The sequence below is a fragment of the Sodiomyces alkalinus genome, assembly GCF_003711515.1.
Source record: "Sodiomyces alkalinus F11 unplaced genomic scaffold SODALscaffold_3, whole genome shotgun sequence".
Lineage (NCBI taxonomy): Eukaryota > Fungi > Ascomycota > Sordariomycetes > Glomerellales > Plectosphaerellaceae > Sodiomyces > Sodiomyces alkalinus.
Window position 1 is genome coordinate 1,981,762 of NW_021167081.1, and position 27,797 is coordinate 2,009,558.

Below are 27,797 nucleotides of genomic sequence, written 5' to 3' on the forward strand. Positions count from 1 at the left end.
AGTAACTCTTCTGCTATATATACTAAAATAATAAAGCTTACTTTTACGACCTAAGTAGTTATCTACCCGGCCTCTTATACTAGTATTCCGCTATAATCCTAGGACTTAAAGAGAACGCATCGTAAAATCTCTTAAGATTAGATTCTAATTATAATCGCGATATCTAATAGACTTAGTAAGTAGGTTCGGTATAACTTAAGCTAAACTTACCTATTAATTACTTTAAGGATATAGATATTTCGCCTAGTCTATAAGTATAAGGCTTAATATATAACCTCGACTATATTTAAATTATCGGTAATTAGTACCTAATCTTTAGCGGGAATACTTAAGGTAGCTTAGTAAAATCCTATAGCGATATATAGAAAGCGTTTATATATAGCCTAGTTATAATACTAGGGAAATCTCCCTAGTAAATTGGTTAGTTTTAGTTACCCTACCGAAAACGTTTCCTAATTATCGCTAAGTTATTCTATAATTATTTCCGAATAATACTAGAATCGTGTCCGAATTATTTCTAGATAATTTCGGGGAAAAGCTCACGGCTAATCTTATCATATAGGTTATTATAATTCTCTCGAGTCTAGTATTCTAGTAAACTTATAAGGATTCGGTAGTATAATCCTTCCCCTTATTCTAGGTCACCTCCTAAAACACTTTTAACACCACGCCGAAAATAAACTATATAAAGTCTTATATAGTAAGTTACCTAAGTTTCCTAAGGCTCTTTAAGCTAGTACCTCTCCTAAAGGTATTTTCTAAAGCCTTCAATCGCTAGTAAAGCCTAGTCTAAAGTCACCCTAAAAAGACCCGTGCTATAAAGGAATTTCCACTAAATTAGGATACTATACTTATCCTTAAGGATCCGGAAGACCTGCCGAAATATATAAAGATATATCTTTATTATCTCCGAGTTTATATAGCACCTTACTAAAAGGAGCACTAATATATATTAGAAACGATTCAGAAATAATTCGGGAACAATTCGGGTATATACCTTTTTCCGAGTTTTAACTATACTATACCTAAATAATTTCTTTTTACTTCACGCCGCTAATATATTTATAGTTAGTATTAACGAAAAAGGAAATTATATCAGGAAACTTCTATTATTTTACCTATTCCTTAAAAAAGCAGATTACTATATAGTTATATCGTGATTAGTATAAATACTAGATATACTAATATAGGCTATTAGAATCTTCTCTATAACTATAGGTACTAAGGTAGTATACTTATATATATTCGTTAGTTTGCCTCTTTTATCTACTCTAGAGCTAAAGTAAGACCTCGACCGCCTTATAGAAAGAGGATAATCTACTACTTACGAATAATATACCGAAGGTAATCGGTATTCGTAAGGCTAGTATAAATATCCATAATCGTCTTACCTTTAAATTCTACCACGAATTACCTAAGTTTACTCGACTTAAGGAACGCGTTTAGTATAGTTATCGGTTTATTGATTTTCGCGAGTACTTAAGTAATACTATTAATAACTAATAAGGGGGCTTTTAAAAGCGGTAGGGGAGGGTAGACGTGTATTCTATATAAGGTTATAATAATCCACGGTGTTATATTAAAATCGTATAGCATAAAAAATCGAAATTCGACGTTGTATTTTCGCCGTTGAATTTCTCCAGGTCCCGTAATATATATATTATCTATAAAAGAGAGTTAGAGTATAAGTGAAATATAGTCTCTAAATCGTTTCCGAATCGTTCCCGAATCGTTTCTAAATAATTTCGGGAATTATATACTATATATCCTTCGTTTTCTACGGTTCGTTATAAAGAAGTAGCAGTTCTTATCAGGATTCGCTAGTATTCCGTGCACCATTAGATTAAAAGTCTATCTAATAAGGTCTATATAAGGGTAAAAGACCGAAGGAATAATCGCGAGAAAGTAACGACGCGTTATTACGCCTAGTAACTAAGACTAGCACCGTATACGATATTATTAAAAGTCGGTAAGGTGCTATAATTAATTAGAAATAATTCGAGATAATGTAAATACCGAAAATATTATACTTATATAGTAGATACTAGAGTCCACGACTAGAATACACGTTTCTTCCCGGTCTATATAAGCAGTCCTTTTACTGAATCTTCCTTTCACTACCTATACCTATCTAAAATAATATTAATACCTATACTTCTTAATCTAAACGCGTTTTACTTACCCTAAAGCCTTTTTCTATATAGTAAGCTCCTTAACTTCGGATCTTCTTACACTAATTTAATTAAGTAGCTATAGTATAACACTTTTATAATAGAAGTCTAATTCTAAAAGATATTAGCAAGCTTTACCACCTTAATAGGTATAAGTATAGCGAAATACTAGTATATCTCTAAATATAGTATTAGTAGCCCGAAAACCTAGTTATTTTCGAGCTATTTCGTACTAGATCTAAAAGAGGTTAGTAATTAAGAAAATACCTTAAATAAAAGTATAACGTACGATTTTCTATAGAGAATTTTTCTCTTTATTATTTAAAATATCTACTAGGATAATAACGGCTACTCTAGCAGGTGATATTTAAGGTATCTTAGGAATTCTAGCGGTATATAGGATATTATCGACCTATATAGCGCGAGAGCCTAGGGTAAGTCTTCTATTACTATATGTGGCGGTAGAAATTAAAATTAGGACGTTTTCCTCCTTAGATAGAATCTAATCTTAGTAAGTAATAGGTAATATAAAGTAGTAGTTAGTAAATACTTACTTATTTAACTTAATTCCTTAGGATAACGTCTTATAGTACTCGGCGACTCGGATAAAGTCTATAAAGATATAGTCTTTAATTCTTATTTTTAATAAATCTAAGATTATAAAAGTCATCTTCCTATTCTTTTAGGTCTTTAACCTCTTCTCGCGGCTAAATCTCACTATTAGGATCTAGTTCCGTGTAAGAAGTTATCCCGAATCGTTTCTAAATCGTTCCTAAATCGTTCCTGAATCGTTTCTAAATCGTTTCCGGCCCGTTTTCCGTCTCTTTATCTATTTATCACCACCTCCTACTCTACTTATTACCCCTCACTTATTTACCCCTCATGTTAATACCGGATACTTCAGGCATATACACTTATTATATAACCCAGCATAGACCACGCCCTATAGCAACTCTCAGCTCAACTATCTACCCTACTCTGCCCCACACCTACCCTCAGCTTAGCCTCATGGTTAGATATCAGTTTACCTGTAATCTCGGCTATGCGTATCTCCAACTTTGGTGGGTCGCTTAGGTAATGAGGAGCGATAACGTAAGGACCCGGTGGCCGGGGTTACTTCCAAACATTTGAGAAGCGAGAGGCACAGCTTTTTTCCCTCCAGTTCCATTCTTCCTCCACCCATCTTTTTAACTCCCAACAACCATTGCCGCGTCTTTATCCGACACGTCCGCTCTTTTCTACTCGCATAATGGGTAAGCTCGCGCGTTTTTTATCTGGTTCCTATTTACCCTCCTCGAAAAGAACGCGCGTTTCCCGACGAAAGCAACATGATGAGATCCCATTCAACCCTCCACATCAAAATAGGAAGAGCCGTCTGAGACTCACCCCGGGTTTTTCGTTCGCCTCCTTCTCTCCTTCGTGGGGAGGGGGAAAGCGAACGGGCCCCTCGGCTTTGTCCCTCGTTTGTATTTCTCGTCCTGTCTGGCGCCGGGGACGCCTGGAGGTTGCGGACGCCAGGACATTTGTATCGTCATATGCAATTTGTTCCGGCATTAGCTTCCGTTCCCCTGGGGTTTTCGGACCTGGCCGTCGGACTGGACGGGCGGCGAGGGCGGTGGGGTTGGTAGTGCTTTTAACTTGGGTTTCTGAGATTTTGCTTTTCGTTCTTTTTTTTCTTTTCTTCTTCTGCCTTTTGGTGGTTTGGCCTGGTGGCATTTTGTTTGCGGCTCGTGAGCTTGTGCTGACCGGGCTCTAGGGCGTTGACTTCCGTCTCCCTCGGCGGTCAATTTATCGATATTGCGAGAGAAGAGTTTCAGTCTTCGTAGTATCTTCCTGGGAAGGTGAAGAGGTGGCAACATAGGTGGGAGGCGAGTTGGTCACAAGGTCACCCAGGGGTCAACGAGGTTATCCACGGGTTATGGTAGATTAGAGCGAACAATATATAGTTTGGTTCAATGTTGTATTCCCACCACTGCCGTGCAACTCCATTCGCCGTATTTTCCCCTTATCTATCATGAGGAACTCCCGGGTGCTTGTCTAGACCAGCACAAGAACAGACCGTTTAATGTCAACCCATTCGACGCCTCTGCCAAACATCTGCCCATCCGGCGGCCACACTCATAATCCATCCTCGTCCTAGCTTTCCTCCACAACACCCCGCCTCCGGTTCTGCCTTCTCACATCCTTCTGGGGTGCAACGTCGCTATCGTCAGAGTCCAGAAACGGAAAATATCTGCCAGTAACCCGTCTTGGAGGTGCTGCCGCCGGTTTTCTCGACTGGACTGCCTTGTCGAGGTCCGGAAACTCATCTAGCGACTCTTGTGTCGGTGGTAATTCCAAGGGGACCAAGGAAGACTTCGCTCTGGACGCAGGCTCTGTCACCCTTCCTCTCGCTTTAACCGAGAATGGTGACGCCACGGGACAGGTGGGCAGTGTCGAGGTGAATTGGCTAATGGGATGGTCGTCCTCGACGATGAAGTCGAGCAAGTCTGCACCACTGTCGGAACCATCTGTTTCCATGACATCGCTGGTCCGTTCGCAATCATCTCCCAACTCGTCGCTGTTGATGCCACCCTTCCTCTGTCGACGGCGGCTCTGCGGTGTCTTCCCCAGCGGCTTCCTCTTTTTACCCGGCCTGCTATGTTTGACACGTTTCCGCCCCGAAGGTGCTGCTTGATCGTCTTCGTCGTTTGGAGCCTCCTCTGCATCAGACTCAAGGTTGATTGGCCGATGATCTTCCAGAGTAACTTTCGACCTCCGTTTCTTTGACCGAGGTTCTCCCTCCAAACCCCCATCACGAAGAACGGCGGCATCTGAAGAGCGTTTTTTGGCAGAACTCCTCTCCTCATCCGTATCAGGAGCTAATGGCGGCGGAGGGATTTTCTGCCAATTGCTGGTGTCCTCTTCGCCATATGGATAAGCCCATCTCTCGCTCGGCTGTTTATATTTCGTCGCCCAGGCCTGCATAAGCTTCACGAACTTCTTGGTTCGCACACCATGCTTCACCCTCCCAACAGGTCGGAGGCGCCGATTTAATCGAGGGTACGCGTTGACATCCACAACCTGGGTTTCCTCGACGTTCTTGTTACTATAGGGTAATGACCTATAGTTACGATCAAGCTCGGACATCTGTAATGGAGTGAGCAGCACCGACTCGAAGGGAGGAATGTCAACCAATTCATCCAATTCGTCTGGTTCGGGTGGCTTCGTCTTTTTAGGCCGACCCCTTTGGCCACCGGTTTCCGGTTGACCCAAACGGGATGCCTTGACAAAACCAGTCTCGACCCCATCCGGCATGTGAAATTTCTTGGCTGGCATCTTTTTCGGCTTGGTCTTCGATTTTCGTCTGCGGGGCTCAGGGAGCGAAGTGTTCTGTGTGTTCTCGATGGGAATGTCGATGTGCCGCATGTCCACTTCAGGGCGTGTGTCGCGAGGGACGATGCGGGCGGAGAGGTCATGGCGGAAGTTGAACCGGCTGCCCTCGCATATCAGGGCTTGCATCGACTGGTAATTTTCCTTCGCCCTGGTAAAGTTGTCCTCTTCTTTGCCTCTCATCAGAAGCAGGACGACGTTGCCTTCGCGTTTACGACCCGTTCGGCCCATCCGTTGAAGCATCCGGATAGGGGAAGACGACGCATCGTAACAGACGATCAAGTCGACCTGGCCAATGTCCAGACCTTCTTCTCCGATCGACGTGGCCACAAGCACGTTGTAATGCCCGTCTTTGAACTTCTCCACGGTTTCTATTTGCTCCGCTTGCTTCATCCCTGCCGACCTTTTGGATTCGGCCTGGCCTACGAAGACGGTAGCGCTGATGAGCGGCTTGTGTATGTTGAGAGCTCGCACAATTTCCTCGGCACTGTCTCTGTACTCGCTAAAGACGATGGCTCGTGTCGAGGTTACCCCTTGTGCGTCGATGAAGTGGTTCAGCATGGTATTGGCAAGTTCAGTCAACTTTGGGTGGCCAACGAAGTCGGGGATACGCAGCCACCGGTCCACCTTGTCCATCATTTCCTTAAAATTCGGATTCGAAGTGACTTGTTGCTTGTACTTGGATGCCCTCTCCCCTTTCTCCTCGACGCTGCTGCGGAAGTCCTTGACATTCTCGTAGAAGGGTTTAATGCCGTGGAAGTTGAGCAGTTTTATCGAGTGTGCCAGAGACTTGAGAATGGAAAAGATGGCTCTCATCATATTTTGCAAGGCCTGCGGCTTATGTCTCCCCGAAACACCGAACCATTCCTTCTCTTGTTGCATCAACCCGTAGGTGGTGATACTCATGGGATCCCGGCCGAAGTAGATGTTCTGCTGGGTCAGCTTGTCCATGAGAGGCTTCAGCGCCTTTGTGAAAAGATCTTTGATTTCGCACATCTCGTCGGAGGGGTCGAGTACGCGTTGGTCTATGTTTCGTTGTTGAACATACTGACGAATGTCAATGGAGTCCTCGGTGCGAATCTCGGTATGAGAAATCCCCAGATTGTCGATTACTTCTTGAACTGTTTCTACCTTGGACCCAGGCGTTGCCGTCAAAGCCAGGACTCGGAAGAAGGGGTTGAAACGGCGCATTTGTTTCACTACTTTGGCATAAGCGTACTCGCCGGTTGCGCGGTGGGCTTCGTCAACCACGAGGAGCACGATCGATTTCGGATCCGCATAGCCACGCGAGATGTCGTTCAAGAGCGTCTGAGGTGTCATGAAGAATACGCGCTTGGACCCCCATTCGTCAACACGCAAGGCAGGTGCAGTCTCCCCCGTCAGCATGGTGGTGTCGGACCGAGGGATTCCCACAATGTTGAAGCAGGCGTCAACCTGCTGGGCGACGAGGGGTTTGGTCGGCGCGACGAACACAATCTTGGCCCTTTTGGTCCACCGGTAATAATTCAGCATGACAGTCGCGGCGATGAACGTCTTTCCGAGACCAGTGGGTAAAGCCACCAGCGTGTTGTTGAACAGACCGTTCTTGACAATGCTATACTGGTAGTCTCGAACGGCCCCAAGGTTATTTGGATATACCCAGGTTTTGAGGGCCACTGTGTCTAGTTCATGATGACAAGATGGCCCTTCCGGGTTGTTCCCACGGTAGATTCGCCCGAAACCAGGCTGGGAGGCGGAGGCGTGAGATTCTCCATGGTCATCTATAGTTTCACCGAAAAGATTGGTCTGGCGGAACGAATTTGACCCTGTTCTAGCAAAGCGTTGTTGGGGAGGACGCCTCGCTGCCTTCGTCGAAACAGCCACCTGTCTCGTGGATGCAGAAGGCTGTTGCTCAGGAGAGGATGAGAAGGCGCCGTCAGGAAGATCTGTCAAGTTGTTACCCTCAACTTGGTTCTGGTTCTGCGAGACATTGCTATCCCCGCTGACAAGCCGAGTAGGGAAGTGGAAGTTGGCGTTGGGAGTGGAGCTTGACCCGGGCGCTGACGAGGGCCCGGAGGTGCTCTGTTCAAAAGCTTGTGCCAAGTCTTCATCAGCAAGGTCGTCATCATATTCGTCAGAGTCCATAGCGGCGGGTCGGGGATCAAGCTGAGAGAGATGGACTAGAGGTGACAGGCGTGGCACGTAAAAGTCGAGGGCATGGCGATTAAGGCGTCACTCTCCCGAAGACGTCTTTACGGTGCATTTCGATGCTTGAATGGAATATTATCTGGCCGCCGCTAGTGAAATGTCATGGTCAACATGGCGACGCCGCTTGAAAGAGAGTCGAGGTGTGTTGTTTGCGATGAAATAATGGTCAATCGTCATTCGTCAACATGGAGATGACTGCTGGAGAAGTTGCTCGGTACCTCAGCAGCTACGACAAACGCCGCGTGCCCTGGCGCGTCAAGGCTCTTTTTGACGCGAAACAGCCTCCGGATCACATGACCTAGAATGAGTCATCCATTAATGGCCACAACATGACCCAGGGATGTACCGAAGATGTCTCTCTCACTTTGGTTTGTGAGCTGTTTGTAGGCTGTTTGTTGGTACGTTTGGAAGATTTTCTTGCGAATATTCCACGGCCTTTCCACTTCTCGGTAATAATCACCAATATCTCTTATCATTTGACTCAACTGCATTGGACTTTTAGGTAGCCTGCTCTGAGTTCCCTTCTACGTGTACCTCAGACACGAAAGGTAACTTTCCCCACTAGGACGGAAACTTCGTCATGACAAGTGGAGACGGTTTCTCCCTTTTCCTATTGGTAGCCTCGTGACCCCACCATGTCTGCCTGGCCTGCCTCGGTGCCTCTCCCCGTCACCTTTGTTGGTGGAACGTACTTTGGGGCAGGCCAAGAAATTCTCTTTAAGGAAGACAACATCCACCAACGGCCTTCCTTTTATTAGCCTTGCTCTGTAACCACCTTTCCTTCCTACGTCAATCGCAACATTCCCCTTTCAACTACACCTTTCACCTATCACACACTATCCCATCCTTCTTTGTCAATGCGCCAGGGTGTTCAACGCTCGGCTCACATACTCGCCCGCCAGCAAAGTTAATTTCTATTGTCAAACTTTGCGCGCCGCTCGACTCGACCGTTTTAAACACCTGGCCGGAACGGCCATTGTCTCGCGCTTCCTCGCTGCGAAGACAGCCGGCATCTCAACTGCATCTGTCTAAATAAATCGCGGACCCTCATCGCCTTTGTCCTAATCCTCGCTCCTCCCATCCGTCTGTCCCCTTTGTTCCTCTTCTCGACTCTCGATCTTGGGTTCATCGAACCACATCGACGTTCCCACCAGGGACGCCCAATAAAAGGAGGAAAAGAATAAGAAGAAGAAGAAGTCGCAAACGCAACTTCACAGTCCTAGAGCCCACCTCACGAACGTCCCCCTCATCTACGTCGACCACCCAAAATCCTCACTCCTACTTCCAATACGGGACAAACAGTACATATTTATCTTCCATACTCTGCGATGGCACCTCCTACTCGAGGCCGCGGCGGCCAGTCGCGCGGGTCGACAACATCCGCGCCGAGGAAGTCAACACGAGGTGGCATTCAGAAGACGCGCAGCCGCCCAATACGAGTCGATAGGGATGGTGATCTTGACATGGATGCTGGAAGTGGAGCACGCCGCAGCAACAGGCCTCCTCCAACTGATCCCGGCACTGGAAGACCCCAGAGACAAGGGGCTACCACTCGGAGCACTACAAAGATCCAGCAAGTCATATCTCGTCATTTGAGTGGCGAAGGCACAGACATGGTCTCGAAGAGGAAACCACAGGGAGGCCCTCTCGTCTGGTTAGAGGTAAAGGGTCTGAAGGAGAGCAAGGCCGCGAGCAACCCGGACGGCGGTTTGCGGGATCTGCTTGCATTTCTGGAACGCAAGGCGACCGGCGTGGCATCAAGGATCAGACCAGTGGTGGTCAAGAAGGTATGTTTAGCTATCGGCGATGCTCAAGGGAGCCACATAGGGGTGCCGAATGGTCCAAGCTCGTTGAATCGCCAGTTACGCCGCGGAACGAGAGCGAAAATTACTCCCATACTGTGTCTACTTATACATGTGGCCGCACTGTCATTCTCTGGCCGAAAGTATTTTGCTAACTGTCGGTAGTCGAACATGAGAGGCGCGGTGGTGCAGATTGCATCTAGCAAGGAGGATGCGGAGGAAATCATCAAGCTGAACAATTTCAGCTTTGCCGGCGCCAAGCTGGAAATCTCAGACTCCGACGGCTCGCTGGCTCAAGCCAACGCTGCCTCCGCCCAAGCTCAAGATGTGAAGAGCAAGCTCACCGATGTCCTATCACAACGGTACATGACCGATACGAAGCTGTTGAAGCTCGACGCTCTGAGCCAGGACCAGGCTCTTGTGGCAATGGGCATCTTGGAGTCCAAGGATCGGGTCGAAAAGATGTTCAGGGTCATGATGAAGATATGCGACGAGCTCTTCAAGACAGCCAAGGACAAGATTGACAACATCCAGAGCATCAGCCTGGCCAATAATGGCATTGAAAACGCCACGCAGGTGGAAGAGCTGGCGGACACATTCCCGGACCTCGTGCATTTGGAGTTCAGCGGTAACCAAATATCCACCGTCGCCCAATTGGCGGCGTGGAAGGGCAAGTTCCGGAAGCTGGAGACTCTCCACTTAAACGGAAATCCCATTCCTGTGGCAGACCTCAAGACTCGGGCAGCGCTTGTGGAGTATTTTCCCAAGTTGCGGGACTTGAACGGCGAGCAATTGACGCCGGAACATATTGAACAACTTCGGGCGGCCACTCGCCCTGCGCCGATTCCCCAACACGGCCCCGACTTCCGCGATGCCAATGGCATAGGCGAGACGTTTCTTGTCGATTTCTTCGCGGCATTTGATGCCGACCGCCACGGGCTTCTCGCCAAATACTACGACGAAGAGAGCCAGTTCTCCCTCGCCGTCGATACCAACTCGATCCGTAATAAGGATGCTCCTCCGCCGCTGTCCTGGTCGACCTACATACCAAAATCGCGGAATCTCACGCGAATCACCACCCCGGGAGCACGGGCTGCCAGGCTTCTCACCGGCAGGGAGTCCATTTTCAAGATTTGGAGCGAGCTCCCGGCAACACAACATCCGAATATCAAGGAAGACATCTCCAAGTACATCATGGACTGCCATCTGCTGTCGGGACTCGCGGATCCCAGTGGCTCAACAGGCATCGGGCATGACGGAATGATCATCTCGGTACACGGTCAGTTTGAGGAGTACGACGCAGCGTCTAGTCAACGAGGCTTGCGAAGTTTCTCCCGCTCCTTCGTCCTGGGCCCCGGCCGACCCGGAAACAACCCTATTAGGGTCGTTAGCGACATGCTCCTCTTGCGAGCCTACAACCCTCTCCCCAACATCTTCGCCGCGGGTACGGCCCAGCCGGAACCGTCAGATGACCAGGCACTCCGCCAGGCAAAGATCGCGGAGCTGTCAAAACAAACAAACATGATCCCCGCCTATTCGGAGATGTGTCTCTCGGAAGTTGGGTGGGACTTTGACCAGGCCGTTGCTAAGTTTCACGAAACCAAGGTAAGTTAATGTTACACGCCCTACGCCCCTCGATGATCAGTTCGCTAATACTGCCGATAGGCCGTGCTGCCCGCCAATGCATTCGCCAGCGTGTAGGAAATGCCTGGCATCCAATTTACGACCGGCATGGAACTGGATCAGAGGAGCCTGATGATGGTGTCTTGACCGTCTTCTTAACCTTGGGCTTCTCGTCATTCTGTCATTCTATCATGTGCAATTACACTCGGGCCAATGAACAAGCAGATTGGCCCCGAGAAGCGAAAACTATGAAGCGTGCTCCCACTGGTTTTGGGAAGGGGAGGAACATGGGAATGGAAAAAACGAATGAGAATTCAGAGGTGGATTATGGCATCGCGACCTGCATAGATCAGGTCATCCAGCGATAGGGCTACTACCAGCGGCATATACAGCGGCATTAAATGCAAAGTGAAACAGAGCGTTTTGAAGCACACGTCAGAAGGGGTTATGTCTGGGATGTCATCAGTGTTATGCGTACTGGTTTTGGCCGACTCAGCTAATCACCCACGCGTAGTGGCTCGTCGACTAACAAATAATAATAATAATAATAATAAAGAAATGGAAAAAGGAAGGACGCAGAGAAGGCGATGATGAGCCGAGGGGAAGTGCCATATATTCAGAATGGTTTACGAGGCAAAGGACAAACAGACGAAGAATTGACTAAGGCTGTCAATGATGGAACTACTGGGGTCGGCAAATTGACGCCATCTCGCCCGATGGGCCTTGTTATTCGGAGAACATGTTAATTAGCGCTAGGTAGCTTTATGAGGAATTCATTCAGAGCCAACAAATGTTGATTTGAAAATAATAATTTAAAAATTACTATTTCAAGTCTTATTTTAGATTCGCTGAAATATTAGAAGTATTGTGTTCTGCCATTGAACTAATAAGACGAATTTTTATTTAAAAACCGACTACGAGTGATGGCGGCTAGTGGGCATTCTGCTACCTCGTGGCCTAGTTCTCGTGTGTTGGACCTATCCGTAAGTAATGCGCTGTTATGAGCCGGACGCCAGCTCGAAAGACATGATCATCGGAGATGGGCTTGCGGATCTCCCGGGTGGAGGTTTTCATGTTGGGTTAGGCCCGCCTAGATCCGATATCACACATCCACTGGACAATGGGTTGGTCCATTCCAGTCGAGATACAGTAGATCGGCGGGTCGAAGAAGGTATGAGCATCTCCAGATCTATAATAGGGGTTGTAATGGTGTTTCTGCCCAAAGTTCGTCTCAAAAGCTACCTTAGCTGGTGCGCGAAATGCGTGCGAGAGATGTCAGCTTCACTGTCCACCTGGAACACGCACACGACCTGTCCTGTTGTGGTCATCTGTGGCGGCTGAACAGGGCTGTGGTCGGATTCTCTCGCTGTCAGTTCGGGCTCCTGCCTGGTTTACGATGGTGCTGAATTTCGAGGGGGAGAAAGAAAAGAAGAAAAGAAAAGAAAAAACAGTCCCAGAATGCTATGGAAGCGCCAGTTTAAGGTCGTCGAGGAGTTTGTCAGTAACTCATCCACATGACAAGCTACCCGGCCTTGGCGTGCAACGGCGGCCAAACGTAGAGGATCATTGGCTACTCACCTGAGCGTCTTTTCTGATATAGGTAAGGTACCGTACGTATCGGTATCACGCTTGATATCCCCCTCGATGGACGTCGAGTCTAATTCATATTCGTACTATACGGTCGACTATACATACCTATGCATACATACTGGGCCTTTGGTGCCATGCCGCCGTTTTTGGCCCATTCCCCTGAAACGACAACCACAATCGCTTGGGGTGTGATTACAACGTACGAACAATCTGCCTTAGGTAATCGAGTTGAACAGGGTCCATGGGTTGTGATTGAAGGGCCCCAGAACCCGTTTGGACCAAGAGTGGGGCAGGTGCCCAAAGCCCCCTTTTAGCGCGTTTCAGTCGCAAGGTCTGTTCACAATAGAACCAATTAAAGATAACCACTGGATGGATAAGGTATGGATCCATTTCTCTCTCGTTCTTTCTTCTCCTCGCGGAGACTACCAAAGATTGGGGATGACGACAGAGATGCCAGTGTTCAGACTCAGATCTCACCTCCATCTGTACACGTACGTGTCAAATCCTCGTTGAACATCGACGACACTTCTCAAGCGTCGATTTGAGAAGCTTCGCCAGTTCTTTGTGTATTCTTCTCAATAAAGCCGAGTACCATGCCGACCTATAGTGGGCCCGCCTTACATCAGCAAAGGTTGCAAATATTCAGTCATCTTCGACTTGAGGACCAGGAGTATGAGCTGCTCGAGCATCATCGGTCATTTCACTCCTTCAGACTTACACCCTGGAGGCGGTCCTCAACCTTCGTAGACCGTTAATTACCTAATGCCTAGCACTACGGCTGCTCTGCATAACGCGCCATACAACGTACGCTCCAGAAGATCCAACAGGAACGTCGGTTCTACCGCTGAATGCCATGCCAGGCACGGAAATTCCTCGCCTTCCTGATTGGACCAAGAGTGTGTCTCCCCCTTATATCCCCTGGATACTACCCCGTACCCTGGTCCGGATCCCTCTCCCAACCCCTGATTTAACGGACCCATCGACCCAAGTACCATGACCCCGTATAATACCTAACTCCACACTCTATTTACCGGAAATTGAAAGTAGCTTCGAGTTAATGGCTACTTGAAACTCCGACGTTCTATCCCTGCTCGAGGATCCTAACATTGGGATGTTGTACCTCCTGATTCGCTGTTCAACTCAACTCTCATGCCGCCCCCTGTCTTCGCGTATCCTCGCCTGGTCATCGCAGATGGAAGGCCCAGCACCAAACCATCGGCCGCAATTCTGACTTGGGCCTGACTTCCGGTGTCCTGTGCACCCTCTCCCGCCTCCTCCTGTTCCTGCTAACCACATCCCCCCTTTTTTCTCTCTGCTCCTGTTGTTTCGTTCGTTTTTCTTGCGCACTCGCGATTTTCATTCTCATTTTTTCCCCGGTTTCTTCTCTCTCACCGGGACTCTGCCGCGTGCTCGTCTCATTTGTGAGTCGATGAGACAGGACAGGACATTTTGGCTGAATCGAGTATCCTTATGCTTTGATTGCCATTGCTTTTCGACCACTCTTCCTCGTCTGGCACGTTTGTCTTCTTCCGCCGTTTCGTTTCGACAAGATATCCTCGAAATCATTTAGCTTCTGTTTCGCACTTTTCACGAGCCAACACCTTGCTTGTCTCGGTCTGCACGTACTAGGGCCGTATCTGCAGGGCAGCCTCTCATCGCACGACACATCTGACACATTTGTTTCTTCCCAAACCTCGAGAGACTGGGCATCCAAGGGACAGTGCTGCGACACTTACTCCCTCAGAAACCCTAGACCCCCGGACGACCTCGTGCATCCATCATCTCTCCCTCGCCGACTGCCGTTGGCAAACACGAGAAAATCTTCTCCTGTCGATCAAACCTGGTTCACTTGACGGTCTCTCTGGCATGTCTTAGAGACTGCCATCATCCGCTCTAGCTCTTATCGCAGCCTTCACGTTTGCTCTCGCGTTGTTCGGCCAGTATCGAACCGCCTCCCATTCCATCTCTCGCGGCTTTCGATTCGACGCTTTGCCGGGCTCCTGCCGCCGCTGGTCACATTTTCCTCGAATTTGTTTCCCGTGAGAAGTTCGTGTCATCCACGCCGTTTCTCTTCATCCAGATCTCATCCACAGAGAAAGGAGCCTGGGATACAGGACGACTCCTGAAGCCTGACAACAACAATCAATACGCCGGGTACTACCAGTATCTAGCCATGCAATATTAGGAACCGAGCCACTGGGGAATAGCAGCGAGGACGGACACCTCATCCTTCTTCACTTTTTTTTTTCTTTTTTCTTTCCTGGTCCCAGCTTATCTTGTATCCCGTCCGCCAGTCGAAAGTGGGATCACGATGTCGAACCTTTCCGTTCCCGACCCGGAGTATCCACTCGATCATATTTGCTCCGTCATATGGGACAACACTCTTTACACTTTTTCGGCCGGTGCCTTCCAGGCCCTGCCACTGGAACCAGGAGCGAAATGGCGGCGTCTTGAAGCCGGCCAGGCGGTAGATGGGGGAGTGTGTGTCGGCACAACACCTGAGGACCCAAGCCGGGCGGCATTATGGATTATTGGGGGACAAGCAAGCACACCCGACTACCCCGGCCTCCAAAAGTACACGTATTCTACAGGGACTTGGGAGATCATTCACACTCAACCAGTGGCACGAGACCGCAGGTGGCACGGCGCAGTCTATCTCCCCGCGACCGATAAAATAGTCACGTACGCCGGCAATACAGATGGCGTCCAGCACATCAGTTCATCGACCTTCACCATCGATGCCTCTGAACCATACGAAGTCCGGGCACACGACTCAATTGCGCCCGCTGTGACGAATCCCATTCTGCTTCGCTGGTCAGCTTCGCAAGCCGTCATGGTGGGCGGAGATAGCCAAAATACCGCCGTCATGCTCTTCAGTCCCGAGACCGACTGGGCTGACTCGGGGGTCACTCTAGCGCAACCTCTCGGCAAGGATATCTCAGCGGTAAAAGCCGTTCTTGTCGAAGGAGATGATGGATCGAAAAATCTGATGACCTTTGACATGAGCGAAGTTCCGAACAAAGTCGATCGAATGGTATTGGCCGGTGCAGGCGGTGCGCCCGTGGGTATCTCCACCTCCGTCTCGCAGTCCTCCGAGGACCATGGCGCTTCGTCCAGAAAGCGCGCCTCCCCCAAGTTGTTGGGAAGAGACTTGACCTTGGAGGATTGGCCGCAGTATAACGACACGAACGTCCCAGAGGTTGCTCGTGTCAACTTCGCGTTGGCCCAGAGCCCCGACGGCCTAGTGGTTCTCGCCGGTGGGAATCCTGAAAGTCCTCTCACAATATTTGACATCCGGAACAATGCCTGGGAAGATGCCGGTTTATTTCTGGCATCAGAACAACAAGTCCTTTCTCTCGGCTCCAGCTCTGCTTCGGCATCCTCCACTAGCACCAGTACCCAGGCAAGCTCCAGCGCGAGCGCGAGCAGCTCTGTTTCCTTGGTTCTATCGTCCATCTCATCTTCAGCAACGAGACTCGCTTCGACTGTTCCCTCCAGCGCAGTCCCCGCTTCGGCCACAGCTTCCGCCTCCGAGACTCCCGTGGTTGCAGTAGGAGGTTCTTCGAGGAGCAGCTTGGATTCGAATGCCATTTTGGGGATCGTGCTTGGCTCTATAACTGGATTCATTCTCTTGCTCGGTCTCATTCTCTGCTTGATTCGACGAAAGGCAATGCAACGACATAACCCGCCTCATGGCAATCTGGACAGGTCAGCGAGCAATGCCGGATCGGAAATGATGGCGGAGTCCGACTTTGAGAAGCAGCTGGTCATGACCACGAACAAGAGCCGCTTCCGTGGACATCAGCCTGCTGGGTCCCAAAGCTCTTTCTCATCAATGGCCATCCTGATGGGGCAGCTGAACCAGCAGAAGCCGGGGCAAAAACAGGAGCGCAGCCAGGCACCCCGGCGTAGCTCAACCAGTAGCTCCTTCAACAAGGGAATCAAAGGTAAAATCAGCCACCCGATTCCCCAGATGCGCGACGAAGCGGCCCTCAAGACGGAGGGCCAAACAGCAACACGAAATGAGAAGAGTGTTGCCTCTGCAGCGCACGTCGCCGGTGGCCAGCCTCGTCCTGTGCCGCCACCTGGAGTGGCCCAAGACGATGGAACACGGCGTAGCTCAGGCTGGAACCGATACTGGTCCGGCGGCAGCGCCCTCAACATCCTAGGCTACGGCAACCAGAAGCGGACGACCGTCGGGTCGGATGCTTCCCATTACTCCAACACCCACCATCGCGTCACCCAGGATTCGGCGACTGTCCCGCCACTCAACCTCAGTATGGAAGGTCGACCGCAGATCAACCGCGTCATGTCCGGAAGCCCAACCATCTCCAACTACAACAACGCCAACTGGCGACACGAGGAGATGTCCGGCAAGATCGAGCGGCCCGTGTCGGCGGCCTCCTCGGGATACTCCAGTGGTGTGCCGGAGAGCGTCCGTGACACGTACGATCCCCTCACGGACAAGAAGCCGTGGGGTTCTGAGCGAGCACCGAGCAGCGCTTATAGCGAAACGTTCTATCACCCGACCTCGCTCGCACCAAGCACACGTCAGCCGCAGCCGCCTCCTGTGCTGAATGATGCCTCCAGGAGGCCGCACATGACAACACCGTCGACCTCGTCTGATATGAGCTGGCTGAAACTCGGCGATGACAACAATACCGGCTACGCCAACAGCAGGGTCCGGATTTGAGGATGCTCTCTGTCGATGACACATAATGCACGACAAAAGAATCTCGTCGGCGTGTCGTGCAGCTCGACGACTCTCAAGAGAACGGAATACTCGAGCTTGACGTGCACAAGCCTCCATTTCTTCGCCTTGTGCGCTTTTTGACACAGGTTCAAAGGGCCTCTCGAGATGGTCAAGGGCGATCAAATACCATAGGTCTCTTAGACATTCAGATGGACGGTGCCATCTGTCATTCCTCCAACCCGCATTCTCCATCCAATCACATTATCCTCTCTTCTTCCATCACCGTCTTACCATTTGCTTCCGGCACTCTTGTCGCCACGGAATTTTCCACGTCTCGGTACCTAACTTGTGGTACAATCCACCTGCCTCGTGGATGCACATTTTCCTGCTGCCTCCAGCAGCACGCACATAGTCGCATATATTTCCTCCTGTACAAAGTCCGGCCTTGGTTTCTTGGACGTTCCCTCTCTCATATTTCGCTTGTTTTGGCAATGTCGCAGACCACCTAGGCTGGTCATTCAGTTCGAATCAGTCCTTTCCGTGATACCATTGTTCTTCCAGTATCACAGACGTCATCTGCATGTTCCGTCTCTTTTCGTTCTTTATTTTTCTTTTTTCTTGTTTCGTTGGCCGGATCATTGCGTCTCTCTGGCTGACCGATCTGCATCGGTCATTTGAATGTAATTCCTTCCCTGAGGGGATGTGCTTTTGGCAAGACGATATAGATGGCTATGCCATCAGGATGAGGTTCGCCGCCCAGGGCGCGCGCATACCCCAGGGGTATGGGGCGAACTCTTTTTTGCCATGGAGGAAGCTGAGTCTGGGGTGCAAGACAAAAGGACGCATGCGCATATAGCTAGGTCCTCGCATGTATATATCCGTGATGAGATCGGCGACTAGAGCAGCTACACATGTGTGCTTTAATACACAGCTTTCGAGTTGACGTTTCTACACTTGTGTCATGATATGAACGCTGATGTGAGCAGTGGCCAGCGTCTTGTTTACTGAAGGGTCATTATGATAAACTGGACGAAGGCTTTCTCTTGCTCCCTTGATGGATGGTGCCGGCCGAGGAAATATAGATACAGGGGCTACTCAGCTCGATAGTAGCCATCCCGGGGCAATTGACTCGTCGGTAACCGGACCGCACCAAGCTATCCGTCACTAGACTGACGTATCGAACATTCACGTACACGGTTTGGCGCAGGCCACATCTTCCAAGAACCGCGACTCAACTGCATCCTACAACAGTAGGGTGCTTGAATCGCACCGACTGCTGGCTGAGGTAGTTGGAAACGGCAACAGCAACTTTTGCTTCCTTCCTTGCCAGATACTACGTAACACGAAGCTTAGGAGGGCCTGCCAGTTGTATCGAGGAACCGTAACTGCTGTTGCTCGATAGCCTTCCTTTCATGTGGAATTGGAAGAAGCTGGTAGATATCAACTCTCTTCGCTCTTCGACTGACGGGCAGAGAATCCGTTTTTGATAACCACCATCTCTCCAGGCTCATCCTAGCTAGAAGCGGCCCTCGCCTGACTGCGAGATAGTGTTGTCCACAAAGAGGAAGCAAAGTGTTCCTTCTTCATCATCTTCAACATGACCGAAACGCCCGAATCCCAGGGGAACCTATGGTATGTTACACAGGCCCTTTCCCTTGGCTTGTCTTTTCGTCAGACAGCAGGCTCACGTACGACTACCTTGGAGCAGGAATTACGAACGGTGGTTGCTTTCTTTGAGAGCAGAAACTGGGACAGAGTCGACGATAGTCAACGGACTTCCGCAGTGCGTCGATTCTGCAACTTATACAAGCAGCTTGATGATGAGCATGAGGTAATAAGGCTGGATGGACTTGCTGAAAGCTTGGCTCGTGAGTGGGGTGTTACGGTTTGCAGGGAGGCAATGGATATGGTATTCGAAGAGGACCCATCTCTGGCGAAAAGTGTGGTTGTCAACACGATGCCGGAACACCGATGAGGTGTAGGGGAGGCCTTTCATTCGGAACATACTCAGGGGCAAATCTTAGCTTAAAGGAGGGAGGCAGTAATAGGTAGGAATTGTGCTTCAACGAACCCCCGTTTCTTCTGGCCACCAAATAGAACCCTACATCTTTCGTCAGTTCTTGACTTCGGTACATTTCCAGTACCCCAACGCAGATGGAAAACTGAAGACGTGGTCAAGAGCCTCCTATTTCAGGTTGGATTGATGCGTATTTCCGGAGGTTACATGTAAACTGATGTTGAACTCGGTGGCTGGGCTGAGGGTAGATGTGGGGCGTGGCTGATAAAAAAGTTGAGGTGAGGGTAGGTACGGGGCTTTACGCCTTTAATTAATTGGTCGAACTATTTCGCGATCGCGTTAAATACCTTAAGGTATTATAAGGATTATTTCTACTAAGGGTTATTATATTATTATAAAGTCTTTTACTAAGTATAAGAGTAGTTACTTAATTTATTTAGTTATATAACCTTAATAAATAGCCTTATAATAAATATTACCTACTTATTATAAGGGTATTACCTAAGATATATAGTCACGTGACCTTAATAAAGAGCCTTATAATAACCCTTACCTACCTATAGATATTATAAGGGTAGTTACCTAAGATACTTAGTCACGTGACCTTAATATATAGCCCTATAGTAACCCTTGCCTACCTATTATACGGGTGGTTACCTAAGATATCTAGTCACATGACCTTAGTACATAGCCCCACAGCAACCCTCAGCTCAACTTTTCGCCCCACTCGGACCCACACCTACCCTCAGCTCAGCCTCCGAGTTCAACATCAGTTTATCTGCAACCACTATTTCCGGGCGCGCCCACAGTACGCACACAATACCCATCCACTTACAGTGAGCAACACTAGGGTAAGGTAAAGGGGCCGCGGGATGCGTCGTCGGATGCGTCATATTCGGTTCCCGAGATACCCACGCATATGTTATTCGTACTTTTACCCGGCTGCCCATGCCTTTGGGTACCAGCGAGCCCAGTGCTGCTAGCGGACATGTCCGTGACGTCGGGACCCTTGCAGATGTCCACGGATTTAGCACGTGGTGCAGCGAACGGCGACGACGCGTCGAAGCAGGAGGGTCCGGCCCCCACCCCACCCAGCAGCCCCTGCCGGTCTCCGCCCTACCGTCTCTCCAGTGACCCGGTCCACTTGGTCCGATCTACTGTACGTGTACTTCGTACACTTCCGACCTATTTACAACGTACCTGTACTTGTACTTTAACATGATACAGCTCTAACCACCTTCACGCAACACCACCTAAGAAGTCTATACGATTAATTGCCCTTGTTACCCCCCTCGATCACATGCATATTGGAAATTATCGAGATCGTCAGGGCCCTCGGATTAGGGCTTGTCGTTTTGTGAATGGGTACTCATGTCATGGGCCTCATGGGGCCTCCAATCACCTTGACCAGTGAAGTTATCTCACACGCAACCTCCGTAGGCATACAAAGTACTTCTTCACATAGCCAAATCGAGGTTCGCCGCCCATAACCTCCATGGGGTACTTCACCATGTCCAGCTTTTCAATATCTCCCCTTCTTACGGTCTGATCGAGATGAATCTCACGAAACTAGCCCCGTTGTGGCTGTGTTGCCCCAAGACTGCAGGACGGCCGGCAAGAAGACAGGCCCTGCCTCACTTGGAAACAAAACGAACCAAGTGCCGCCATAACGGGATCGCCCGATGTCGCCCTGGCGAGAGGAGGGAAGATGAAGGCAAGGATGCACGTCGGCTGACACAGGAGGCCAAGGCTGGCCCCTTTTCTGGGCACCTAGGCAAGGCTAGTTTCGTTTCTTGCGGGAATTGAAATCTTCCCTTAGCCTCACTGACAAACCTCATGTGGTGTCCAGCAACCTGCCGGCCCCAGCTCGGATCCGATTGCATCGAGGGTTCCGAATTCACCCGGGAAAAAAAAGAAGATGAACCCGTGATCAGCGTTGGGACCTAACCGTGGCCAAGACGGTGGTCATGCAGCAAATGCACTCCGAATTGAATCTCCTGCAGGTGCCCCTCGCGGGATGACAGCTTCTGTTGGTTTCCCAAACCTGAAGAGTAGGCCGCCTTCCTATTCTGTCCGATTTCGGTGCTTTCCATGTATGCGCAAGCTCGGAGGGAAATGGGTGGCGAGGTGGAGCTGTCGAGGGCTCTGGGAATCAATCACGTCCCTAAACCTCCGAGATGTTTTCGCCTCGTATGTACTTTGTATTCCTCGTTAAGAGATGGTTGAGAAAGACCTTGGGCTTCATGTGCCTATCAACAAAGGCTGCCTGCTATTGTTATATCACACGCAAGAAGAAACATCTCTCACGATCTGGTCGTAGAGAGTGAGGTGATGGAAACATCTGACGACCAGGATGTCAACCCGTCACATGGATGCTCTCGATATTATCTGCAGGTTGATATGCAGTGTACTATGGCCAACCACCTGATCGAGCGAGCCGATGCCAGGGTGTTTGCCGGGACCAAGAACTTCTAGAAGCTGCAGCGAAGGACACGGCGGGTACCCGGCAGGTTTGACACGGCATGCCCTTGGCCGATGTGACATGATGTGCAGCCCGAGTCGCCACGCTGCCGTCGTCGCGGAGAATTCGATCTTCTGCCCCAGTGCTTCTTGCCTGGGGAGCCAGATTTCGACAGACGCACTCCAGGGAGCTAGAAACGACCAGAATGGCCGGGGAAGGGGAACCCGAGCCGCTCTCTTGCCCCAATTAGCAATAATCACATCAAGGGGGAGACTCTGCAGCTTCCTGTGGGTGGTGGTCCAAGTGATCGACCTACTAGGACCAGCCCCATTACTAGAAGCCATTGAGCGGTTGACCCCTCCCGAGATCGAAGATGCCATCGATATTCGGGAGGCACTGACACTATGTCCGTGTCTTTGTTCTTCCTCAAGCTAACGGGAGCACCCGTCTGCTCAAGATGATAGAAGTGGGACGATGAAAGCGAGAGACAGGAGGGAAACCAACCGTTGACCAGGAAGCTTTGTTTGGAGACTGTCGTTGCCGCTAATCGTGGGAGCCAAGTAAATACCAACAAGGCGCCAGACCTACCTTAGGTGTAACAAAACGCATACTCGCCTCTACGATGATGAGTTGACGACGCAACTACGAAGTACCTACCGTGACAGTGGAGGGAGACCGTGGAAGAAAGTACCTTATGGTACGGGATATGGACAGTCCAGTCGGCACTGTAACAACGATGGTGGGGTATAAACTGAGCATAAGCCGCCCTGGAAGACTGTACAAAGTACCTACTAAGCGAAGGCTCTTTGATGGGCGTTTATTACACGTACAACTCGGGCAGAATGAGGTACTATGCGTTCTGTACTCTGTACACGAGGACGTTGTAACCTGGGAACCGAGGAAGTACGAATACTCCGTAGCTCATAATAAGATACCTTACCTTAGTCTGCCCACCTTTTATTACCTACCTTAGGTACCGTACCTAAACCGGCGAAGGCATCGATCCCACAGTGTAATTACTCCGTCCACTAAGATCATATAATGTAAGGCACCATACCTTAGATAAGGTACTTGAGGCAGTTGTACGTACTTATGTACCTGAGGTCACTTTTCCTTGGTATTTTAGGGCGTTCGAGGCCCGTGCAAAGTACGTTGTATAAGGTACACTCTCGTAAGCCCACTCACCCCACGCATCTACGTTGTACCTAGGTAGGTACCTACCTTACCTTACCTAAGGTACTTTATTTTATAATTACCTTAGGTAACATGAATTTTCCGTTCGCTTTTTCGTACTCCGTGCGTACAGTTCAATCCTGGGGTCCGTGCTATCCATGCCATCTGCGAGTAATTACTAGGTGTACCTACCTTAAGCTTTGAGCGTCTCGATGCGACCCCGTGCTCCTGTTGCCCTTCTTTGGCCAGACGGTTGAAGCTCCCGCAGTGGGTTGGCTACCTGGAGCAACAGCTAAAACAGACAAGCGCTGTGCGAAAGTACTCCGTCGTCTTTTCCTCCGCCCGTGACAGTCACCAACCGCACCATTATGCGCCACGAAGTTGATTTACATAAACCAGTCCAACCCACCAAAGTTCCACCCGAATTATTAGTCCCCTGACCGACCGAACCCCGCCCGGAGAGAAAGCAGTGGGGGTTGAAAATTCCTCTCTAGACTGTTTTCCAACGGCCGTGAGCCTTTAATTCCGTCAATCGCCGTCATCTGCTCGCTTTTCACACCGACTATCTCGGCAGCAACTGGATTTTGGCTCAACAGTACATCGTCCTCCCGAGGTCTTCGCCATCACAGCCCCTGTGAACGAAATCACCCGGCAATCGCCGAAGGCAAAACATAACAACGAGAGCACGTCCAGGCCAGACGGCCTGCACTGGAATCCGTCGCCATGATGGAATCCACCGTCTGGAATACCCAGGACCAGTCTCTGCCGCCATCCCATGATGACGACTTTCCGCAATTCCTCGATATGGGAGACACGGGCGGCCTCGATGGGTCGCTTCAATTCGACTTTCAGGACTTCCAGCCCGGGCATGGCTCGTCCATCATGTCTCAAAATCCCCGCGATCAGCTCGACACCCCCATGAGAGGGAGCACCGATGCTACCACCATGGTGATGACGGCGTCCGATAACACAACCGCTCAGTCCCAGCTCATCGCCATGAGCTCCGCCGCTTCGCACCCTTCTATCCCGGCACACATGATGCACCATCCGCCGACCCCCAACGACCCCATTTCCCAAATCGATGCGCAGATACAATTTCTTCAGCAGCAGCAGCGCCAGATGCAGGAGCAACAAGCTCAGCAGCAGGCCGCCTACTATGCCAGTCAGACCTCGGCTCAAGTGCCCCCGACCCCGCAAAGCCTCGAGATGCCTTCCAATGGCAACCATTTCTACCCTCACGACCAACACCAACAGAACATGTTTGACACTCGCTATCAACACATGAAGGAACAGCAAGATGTGTGATCTCGACTTCTATCTTTCCCCCGCTTCCGGGCCGCCCGTGCTAATTGACCTGCTCCAGATGGCCTTCACCCCTCTCGTCTCTCCTGCGGTGACGCCCCTAGACCCCCATTTCCAGATGGACGCCAATTTTGGCTTGTCAGGCGCCTACTTCAGCCCTCTTACGTCGCCTGCCCTCCACGCTCAGAGCGAGTCCAGCTCGCCCTATGACCAACGGAACTCAATTTCCACTCGTAACTCACCCGGCGAGATGGATCTGGAGAATTGTGCGCCCGCCGCCGCTGCTTCAGGAGTGGACCTCTCTAAAAAGGCTAGAAAGAACAACGCATCACGAGCCAAAGGCAAGGCGAGCGTGCGGCAATCGCCCATCTCAAAACCTCAAAAGAAGAAAATGGTGCCTACTCCCCAGATGGTCTCCCAGGTTCTCAGCGACCTCCAGGAATCGGCCGAGGACGGGATGGACCAGGTACTTCCACCGAGCTTCCTTCCGGCGCCCATGAGCAGCGAAGAGAGCGAGAACGCGTCGGTGTCACCCGAGACCCTGTCTGACATGCCGGCCCTATCCGAAATGCCACCGCCTCCTCCTCCCACACCTCAGTCTAGGCTTGTAAAATTGCTAGCGACGGCGGCGGCTCCACCCTCAGCTTTGCCCCCCGGTATCCAGGGCAAGCCGTCGCCCGCCACACCGGCGTCGCTCATGAAATTGCCGTCATCTAGTGCCAATGGCGGCGCAACTTCTTCCAGCGCACAGGAAGGCGGTGCGCCGGAGCACATTGAGAATCTCGAACTTCCCGAATCAGCCAATTTTGCGAAGATGCGGCTGAGCCCGCTCGACACGAATCGGACGCCGGTGCAATGCCCGTCAGAACCCAACTCCGCCCGGGTATCCGCCTTCCAGCCACTGCCGTCCCCCGTTTTCGCCAAGCCTCGGACAACCGCGTCAGCGAACCAAAGCCCGATTATCGCGCCCGGCTCCAGCGGGCCCGCCCCGAGGAAAACACCCCAGCTGGCACCCCGGAACAGCAAGAAAAGGGGAAGCATCAGCTCCTCGCACGTTTCGCCCGCGCTCCGGCCGCGCATATCGCCCCACATCAAGCCGTTGCTGCCGGGGACGCCGGGATTGACGGCCGAAGACTCGGCTTCGCGCCTGCTGGCAACGAAATCCAATTATCAGAACATCCTCGAGGGGAACACCGTACCCGGGGTGACGTACCCCATGGAGCTCTCCACCAACTTGACGTCGAAGCGGACGTCGCATAAAATCGCGGAACAGGGCCGGAGAAACCGCATCAATTCGGCATTGCAGGAAATCGCTGCGTTGCTGCCCAAGTCGGCCACGACGGAGTTAAAGAGCAGCGAGTGTGAGAAGGACGGAGGGAAACCGGGCTGCGTGCCCAACAGTAAGGCCAGCACGGTGGAGATGGCTATCGAGTACATCAAGCAGCTCAGGCAAGAGGTGGCGGAGGCGACAGCACGTGCAGAGAAGGCGGAGAAAAAGCTGGAGGAGAAAGAAAAGGGGTCGGTATCGTGACAAGACGGAGTCGCACTGCGCATGGTGCGCCTGCGGGGTTGTCTTTGTAGTACTGGCTCGATGGCGCATTCCTCGAGTGGTTAGATTCATGATACAGGCACTGGGGGGTAGGGGAGATGGCTGGTTTCTTGTTTGCCGGGTACTGGCTGCGACAGCATGTGATATAAAAGAGCGAGGAGTTTGGTGATGGCGGGCGGTTATGTGATGGCGGTTCGCCTGAGCGTTTAATGTCGTTTTGTTCATTCAATCGTGTATCTCTGGGGCGGGTTATAGACGTGTCTGAGACTGAAGGTGCCCTACATATATATATATATATATATATATACGTAGGTGTATAGGTTTATATAAAACGGAATCTGGGCCTTTGCATCGCACTTGGATGCCAGGCCAAATGGCATCGTAGGCGTTCAGAACCTTCGTATAATGAATAGGGTATCGAGTCGATTTTTTCAGATGTGTTGCCCAGAACTCCAGTGGCCTCGGATACTTCAACGATTCGCGACGACCCCATTATTACCACCGCCTAAGCCTGCTTCGCCGCCTGCTTCTTGCCGGGCTGCACTGTATGTACTAGACAGTTATTCCCTCTTCCGCTATTCCGTTCGCTTGCTGCTGCCTTTGTTGTAATACGTCAACATCCAGATGTTCCATCACCTCGATGACAAGGTACAAGCTCTCCATGAAGGCATTTACAGCCACTCGTAGCATGCGATTCGTCGTTGCTTTGTACCGGACGTGCAGAACGGTGGCGGCGGCATGGGACCCTTCTTGCGGCTGGTTTCTGAGAGAGAAAGATCTCCTGACAAGAGAGGAAAGCTCCTTGTCGACGGAGAGTGTCCTGTGGGCTACGTCGGCGAGACGTTCGGTGTGGAAGGGGATTTCGATGTCACTGAAAAGGAGGACAAGAAAAGAAAGCATTGTAGGTCAGCCAGGTCGGAAAGCGAAACAGCAATGTCATCGAGTGTTATTGGCCTCTTCCTCTACTGCTTAGGGATGGGCTCTTTACGTACATGGAGCAGGGAAATTCCGTATCTTCCTGGCTCGGATTTTGAGTCTCGGCAGTCATGACGTGCGTTTTGCTTCTCTCGCTGCGTTTACAAGGTATGGAACGAAATGCCAATGTCAGATGATGGAAGCGAAGAAGAAGAATATCATTAATACGAGTGAGGGAAGGAGGAAGACCGATGTCACGGATACTGTGATGGTATTCTTCAAGCTGTTGTCGGGGGCAAAAAAAAAAAAAAAAAAAAAAAAACTTGTCGTGCCCCGCCATGACCAGAGGTCCCTCAAAGCCAGACGGTTGGGTGGGGTTCAAACGATAAGCACGACTAGAAACGATAAGACCGTTGAAAATGTGGCGTATCATACATGTGGCGCGGCGAAACTACGGAGTACGAGGTGCGTGCACACGTAATTATACGTGGCTTAGTTCTGTTTTGATACAAATACGCAGTAACTGTCACTGAAACGAGATATGCCCCACATGCCTCCTGGAGTGGCCAGGGACCTGATGTGTCATGTACGGGTTGCTAGGACAACTGGACATCCAAGACACACGATTGGCTCACTCTGTTTTGCGGACAGGGGATTCCAGGATGAATCCCGTCTCACAGGAGACCATGTACCTGTATTTTCAAATTCACAACAACAGTAACATCCGACCAAGTGCTCATACAAAAACACCACTTTTGGACCACGGCTGCAGCATTTCGCAATAGCTTCATTTTCCCATCCTCCTTCCCTTCATCTTCACCTTTAGCCTTTACGTCCAGCATTTCCCCCTCGGCGTTGACCAGTCTTCCCATTTGCCCGCTTCTTTCTTCGTGCGCATCTGCCCGTTCCTCTTGACGTTGAGGCGAGACTCGAGGTTTCCCG

At 50.4% G+C, this 27,797-nt stretch overlaps 8 protein-coding genes across 8 annotated transcripts; 6 read left to right on the forward strand and 2 right to left on the reverse strand.

The window, feature by feature from the left end:
• Positions 1–3,332: 3,332 nt before the first annotated feature.
• Positions 3,333–4,117, forward strand: SODALDRAFT_144763 (hypothetical protein). Its single transcript, XM_028606820.1, has one exon. The coding sequence runs from the start codon at positions 3,421–3,423 to the stop codon at positions 3,925–3,927; it is 507 nt and encodes a 168-aa protein (XP_028467866.1). The 5' UTR covers positions 3,333–3,420; the 3' UTR covers positions 3,928–4,117.
• A 5-nt stretch (positions 4,118–4,122) lies between these two features.
• Positions 4,123–7,935, reverse strand: SODALDRAFT_332220 (helicase C-terminal domain-containing protein). The gene has a single exon (XM_028611649.1). The coding sequence runs from the start codon at positions 7,665–7,667 to the stop codon at positions 4,308–4,310; it is 3,360 nt and encodes a 1,119-aa protein (XP_028467867.1). The 5' UTR covers positions 7,668–7,935; the 3' UTR covers positions 4,123–4,307.
• Positions 7,936–9,058: 1,123 nt separating this feature from the next.
• SODALDRAFT_273496 (mRNA export factor mex67) lies at positions 9,059–11,233 on the forward strand (the record flags this gene model as incomplete). Its single annotated transcript, XM_028607906.1, has 3 exons — positions 9,059–9,591; positions 9,709–11,137; positions 11,198–11,233. 3 exons carry the CDS (start codon positions 9,059–9,061, stop codon positions 11,231–11,233), a joined length of 1,998 nt encoding a protein of 665 aa, XP_028467868.1.
• Positions 11,234–12,879: 1,646 nt separating this feature from the next.
• Positions 12,880–14,930, forward strand: SODALDRAFT_358487 (hypothetical protein; the record flags this gene model as incomplete). The annotated part of the gene is made up of 9 exons (XM_028614109.1): positions 12,880–12,931; positions 13,012–13,076; positions 13,177–13,230; positions 13,280–13,311; positions 13,377–13,488; positions 13,606–13,643; positions 13,938–14,024; positions 14,340–14,588; positions 14,687–14,930. 9 exons carry the CDS (start codon positions 12,880–12,882, stop codon positions 14,928–14,930), a joined length of 933 nt encoding a protein of 310 aa, XP_028467869.1.
• A 126-nt stretch (positions 14,931–15,056) lies between these two features.
• SODALDRAFT_339364 (hypothetical protein) lies at positions 15,057–17,438 on the forward strand (the record flags this gene model as incomplete). The annotated part of the gene is made up of 6 exons (XM_028612852.1): positions 15,057–15,427; positions 15,464–15,559; positions 15,596–15,621; positions 15,661–15,824; positions 15,867–15,951; positions 15,991–17,438. The coding sequence occupies 6 exons, from the start codon at positions 15,057–15,059 to the stop codon at positions 17,436–17,438; spliced, it is 2,190 nt and encodes a 729-aa protein (XP_028467870.1).
• A 3,474-nt stretch (positions 17,439–20,912) lies between these two features.
• Positions 20,913–21,366, forward strand: SODALDRAFT_144815 (hypothetical protein). Its single transcript, XM_028606821.1, has one exon. The coding sequence runs from the start codon at positions 21,010–21,012 to the stop codon at positions 21,259–21,261; it is 252 nt and encodes an 83-aa protein (XP_028467871.1). The 5' UTR covers positions 20,913–21,009; the 3' UTR covers positions 21,262–21,366.
• Positions 21,367–23,346: 1,980 nt separating this feature from the next.
• On the forward strand, positions 23,347–26,286 carry SODALDRAFT_309783 (hypothetical protein). Its single transcript, XM_028609115.1, has 2 exons — positions 23,347–24,388; positions 24,453–26,286. Exons 1-2 carry the CDS (start codon positions 23,813–23,815, stop codon positions 25,920–25,922), a joined length of 2,046 nt encoding a protein of 681 aa, XP_028467872.1. The 5' UTR covers positions 23,347–23,812; the 3' UTR covers positions 25,923–26,286.
• Positions 26,287–26,376: 90 nt separating this feature from the next.
• Positions 26,377–26,988, reverse strand: SODALDRAFT_350118 (transcription factor Pcc1; the record flags this gene model as incomplete). Its single annotated transcript, XM_028613459.1, has 3 exons — positions 26,377–26,478; positions 26,553–26,811; positions 26,933–26,988. 3 exons carry the CDS (start codon positions 26,986–26,988, stop codon positions 26,446–26,448), a joined length of 348 nt encoding a protein of 115 aa, XP_028467873.1. The 3' UTR covers positions 26,377–26,445.
• Positions 26,989–27,797: the final 809 nt, after the last annotated feature.

What these genes read in the sequence shown, in the direction of transcription:
- SODALDRAFT_144763 (XM_028606820.1), top strand. Translation starts at nt 3,421, where the DNA reads ATGGGTAAGCTCGCGCGTTTTTTATCTGGTTCCTATTTACCCTCCTCG.
- SODALDRAFT_332220 (XM_028611649.1), bottom strand. Translation starts at nt 7,667, where the DNA reads ATGGACTCTGACGAATATGATGACGACCTTGCTGATGAAGACTTGGCA.
- SODALDRAFT_144815 (XM_028606821.1), top strand. Translation starts at nt 21,010, where the DNA reads ATGAATCTCACGAAACTAGCCCCGTTGTGGCTGTGTTGCCCCAAGACT.
- SODALDRAFT_309783 (XM_028609115.1), top strand. Translation starts at nt 23,813, where the DNA reads ATGATGGAATCCACCGTCTGGAATACCCAGGACCAGTCTCTGCCGCCA. An exon ending in ACATGAAGGAACAGCAAGAT is followed by an intron (nt 24,389 to 24,452) that starts GTGTGATCTCGA and finishes GACCTGCTCCAG; the next exon opens with ATGGCCTTCACCCCTCTCGT.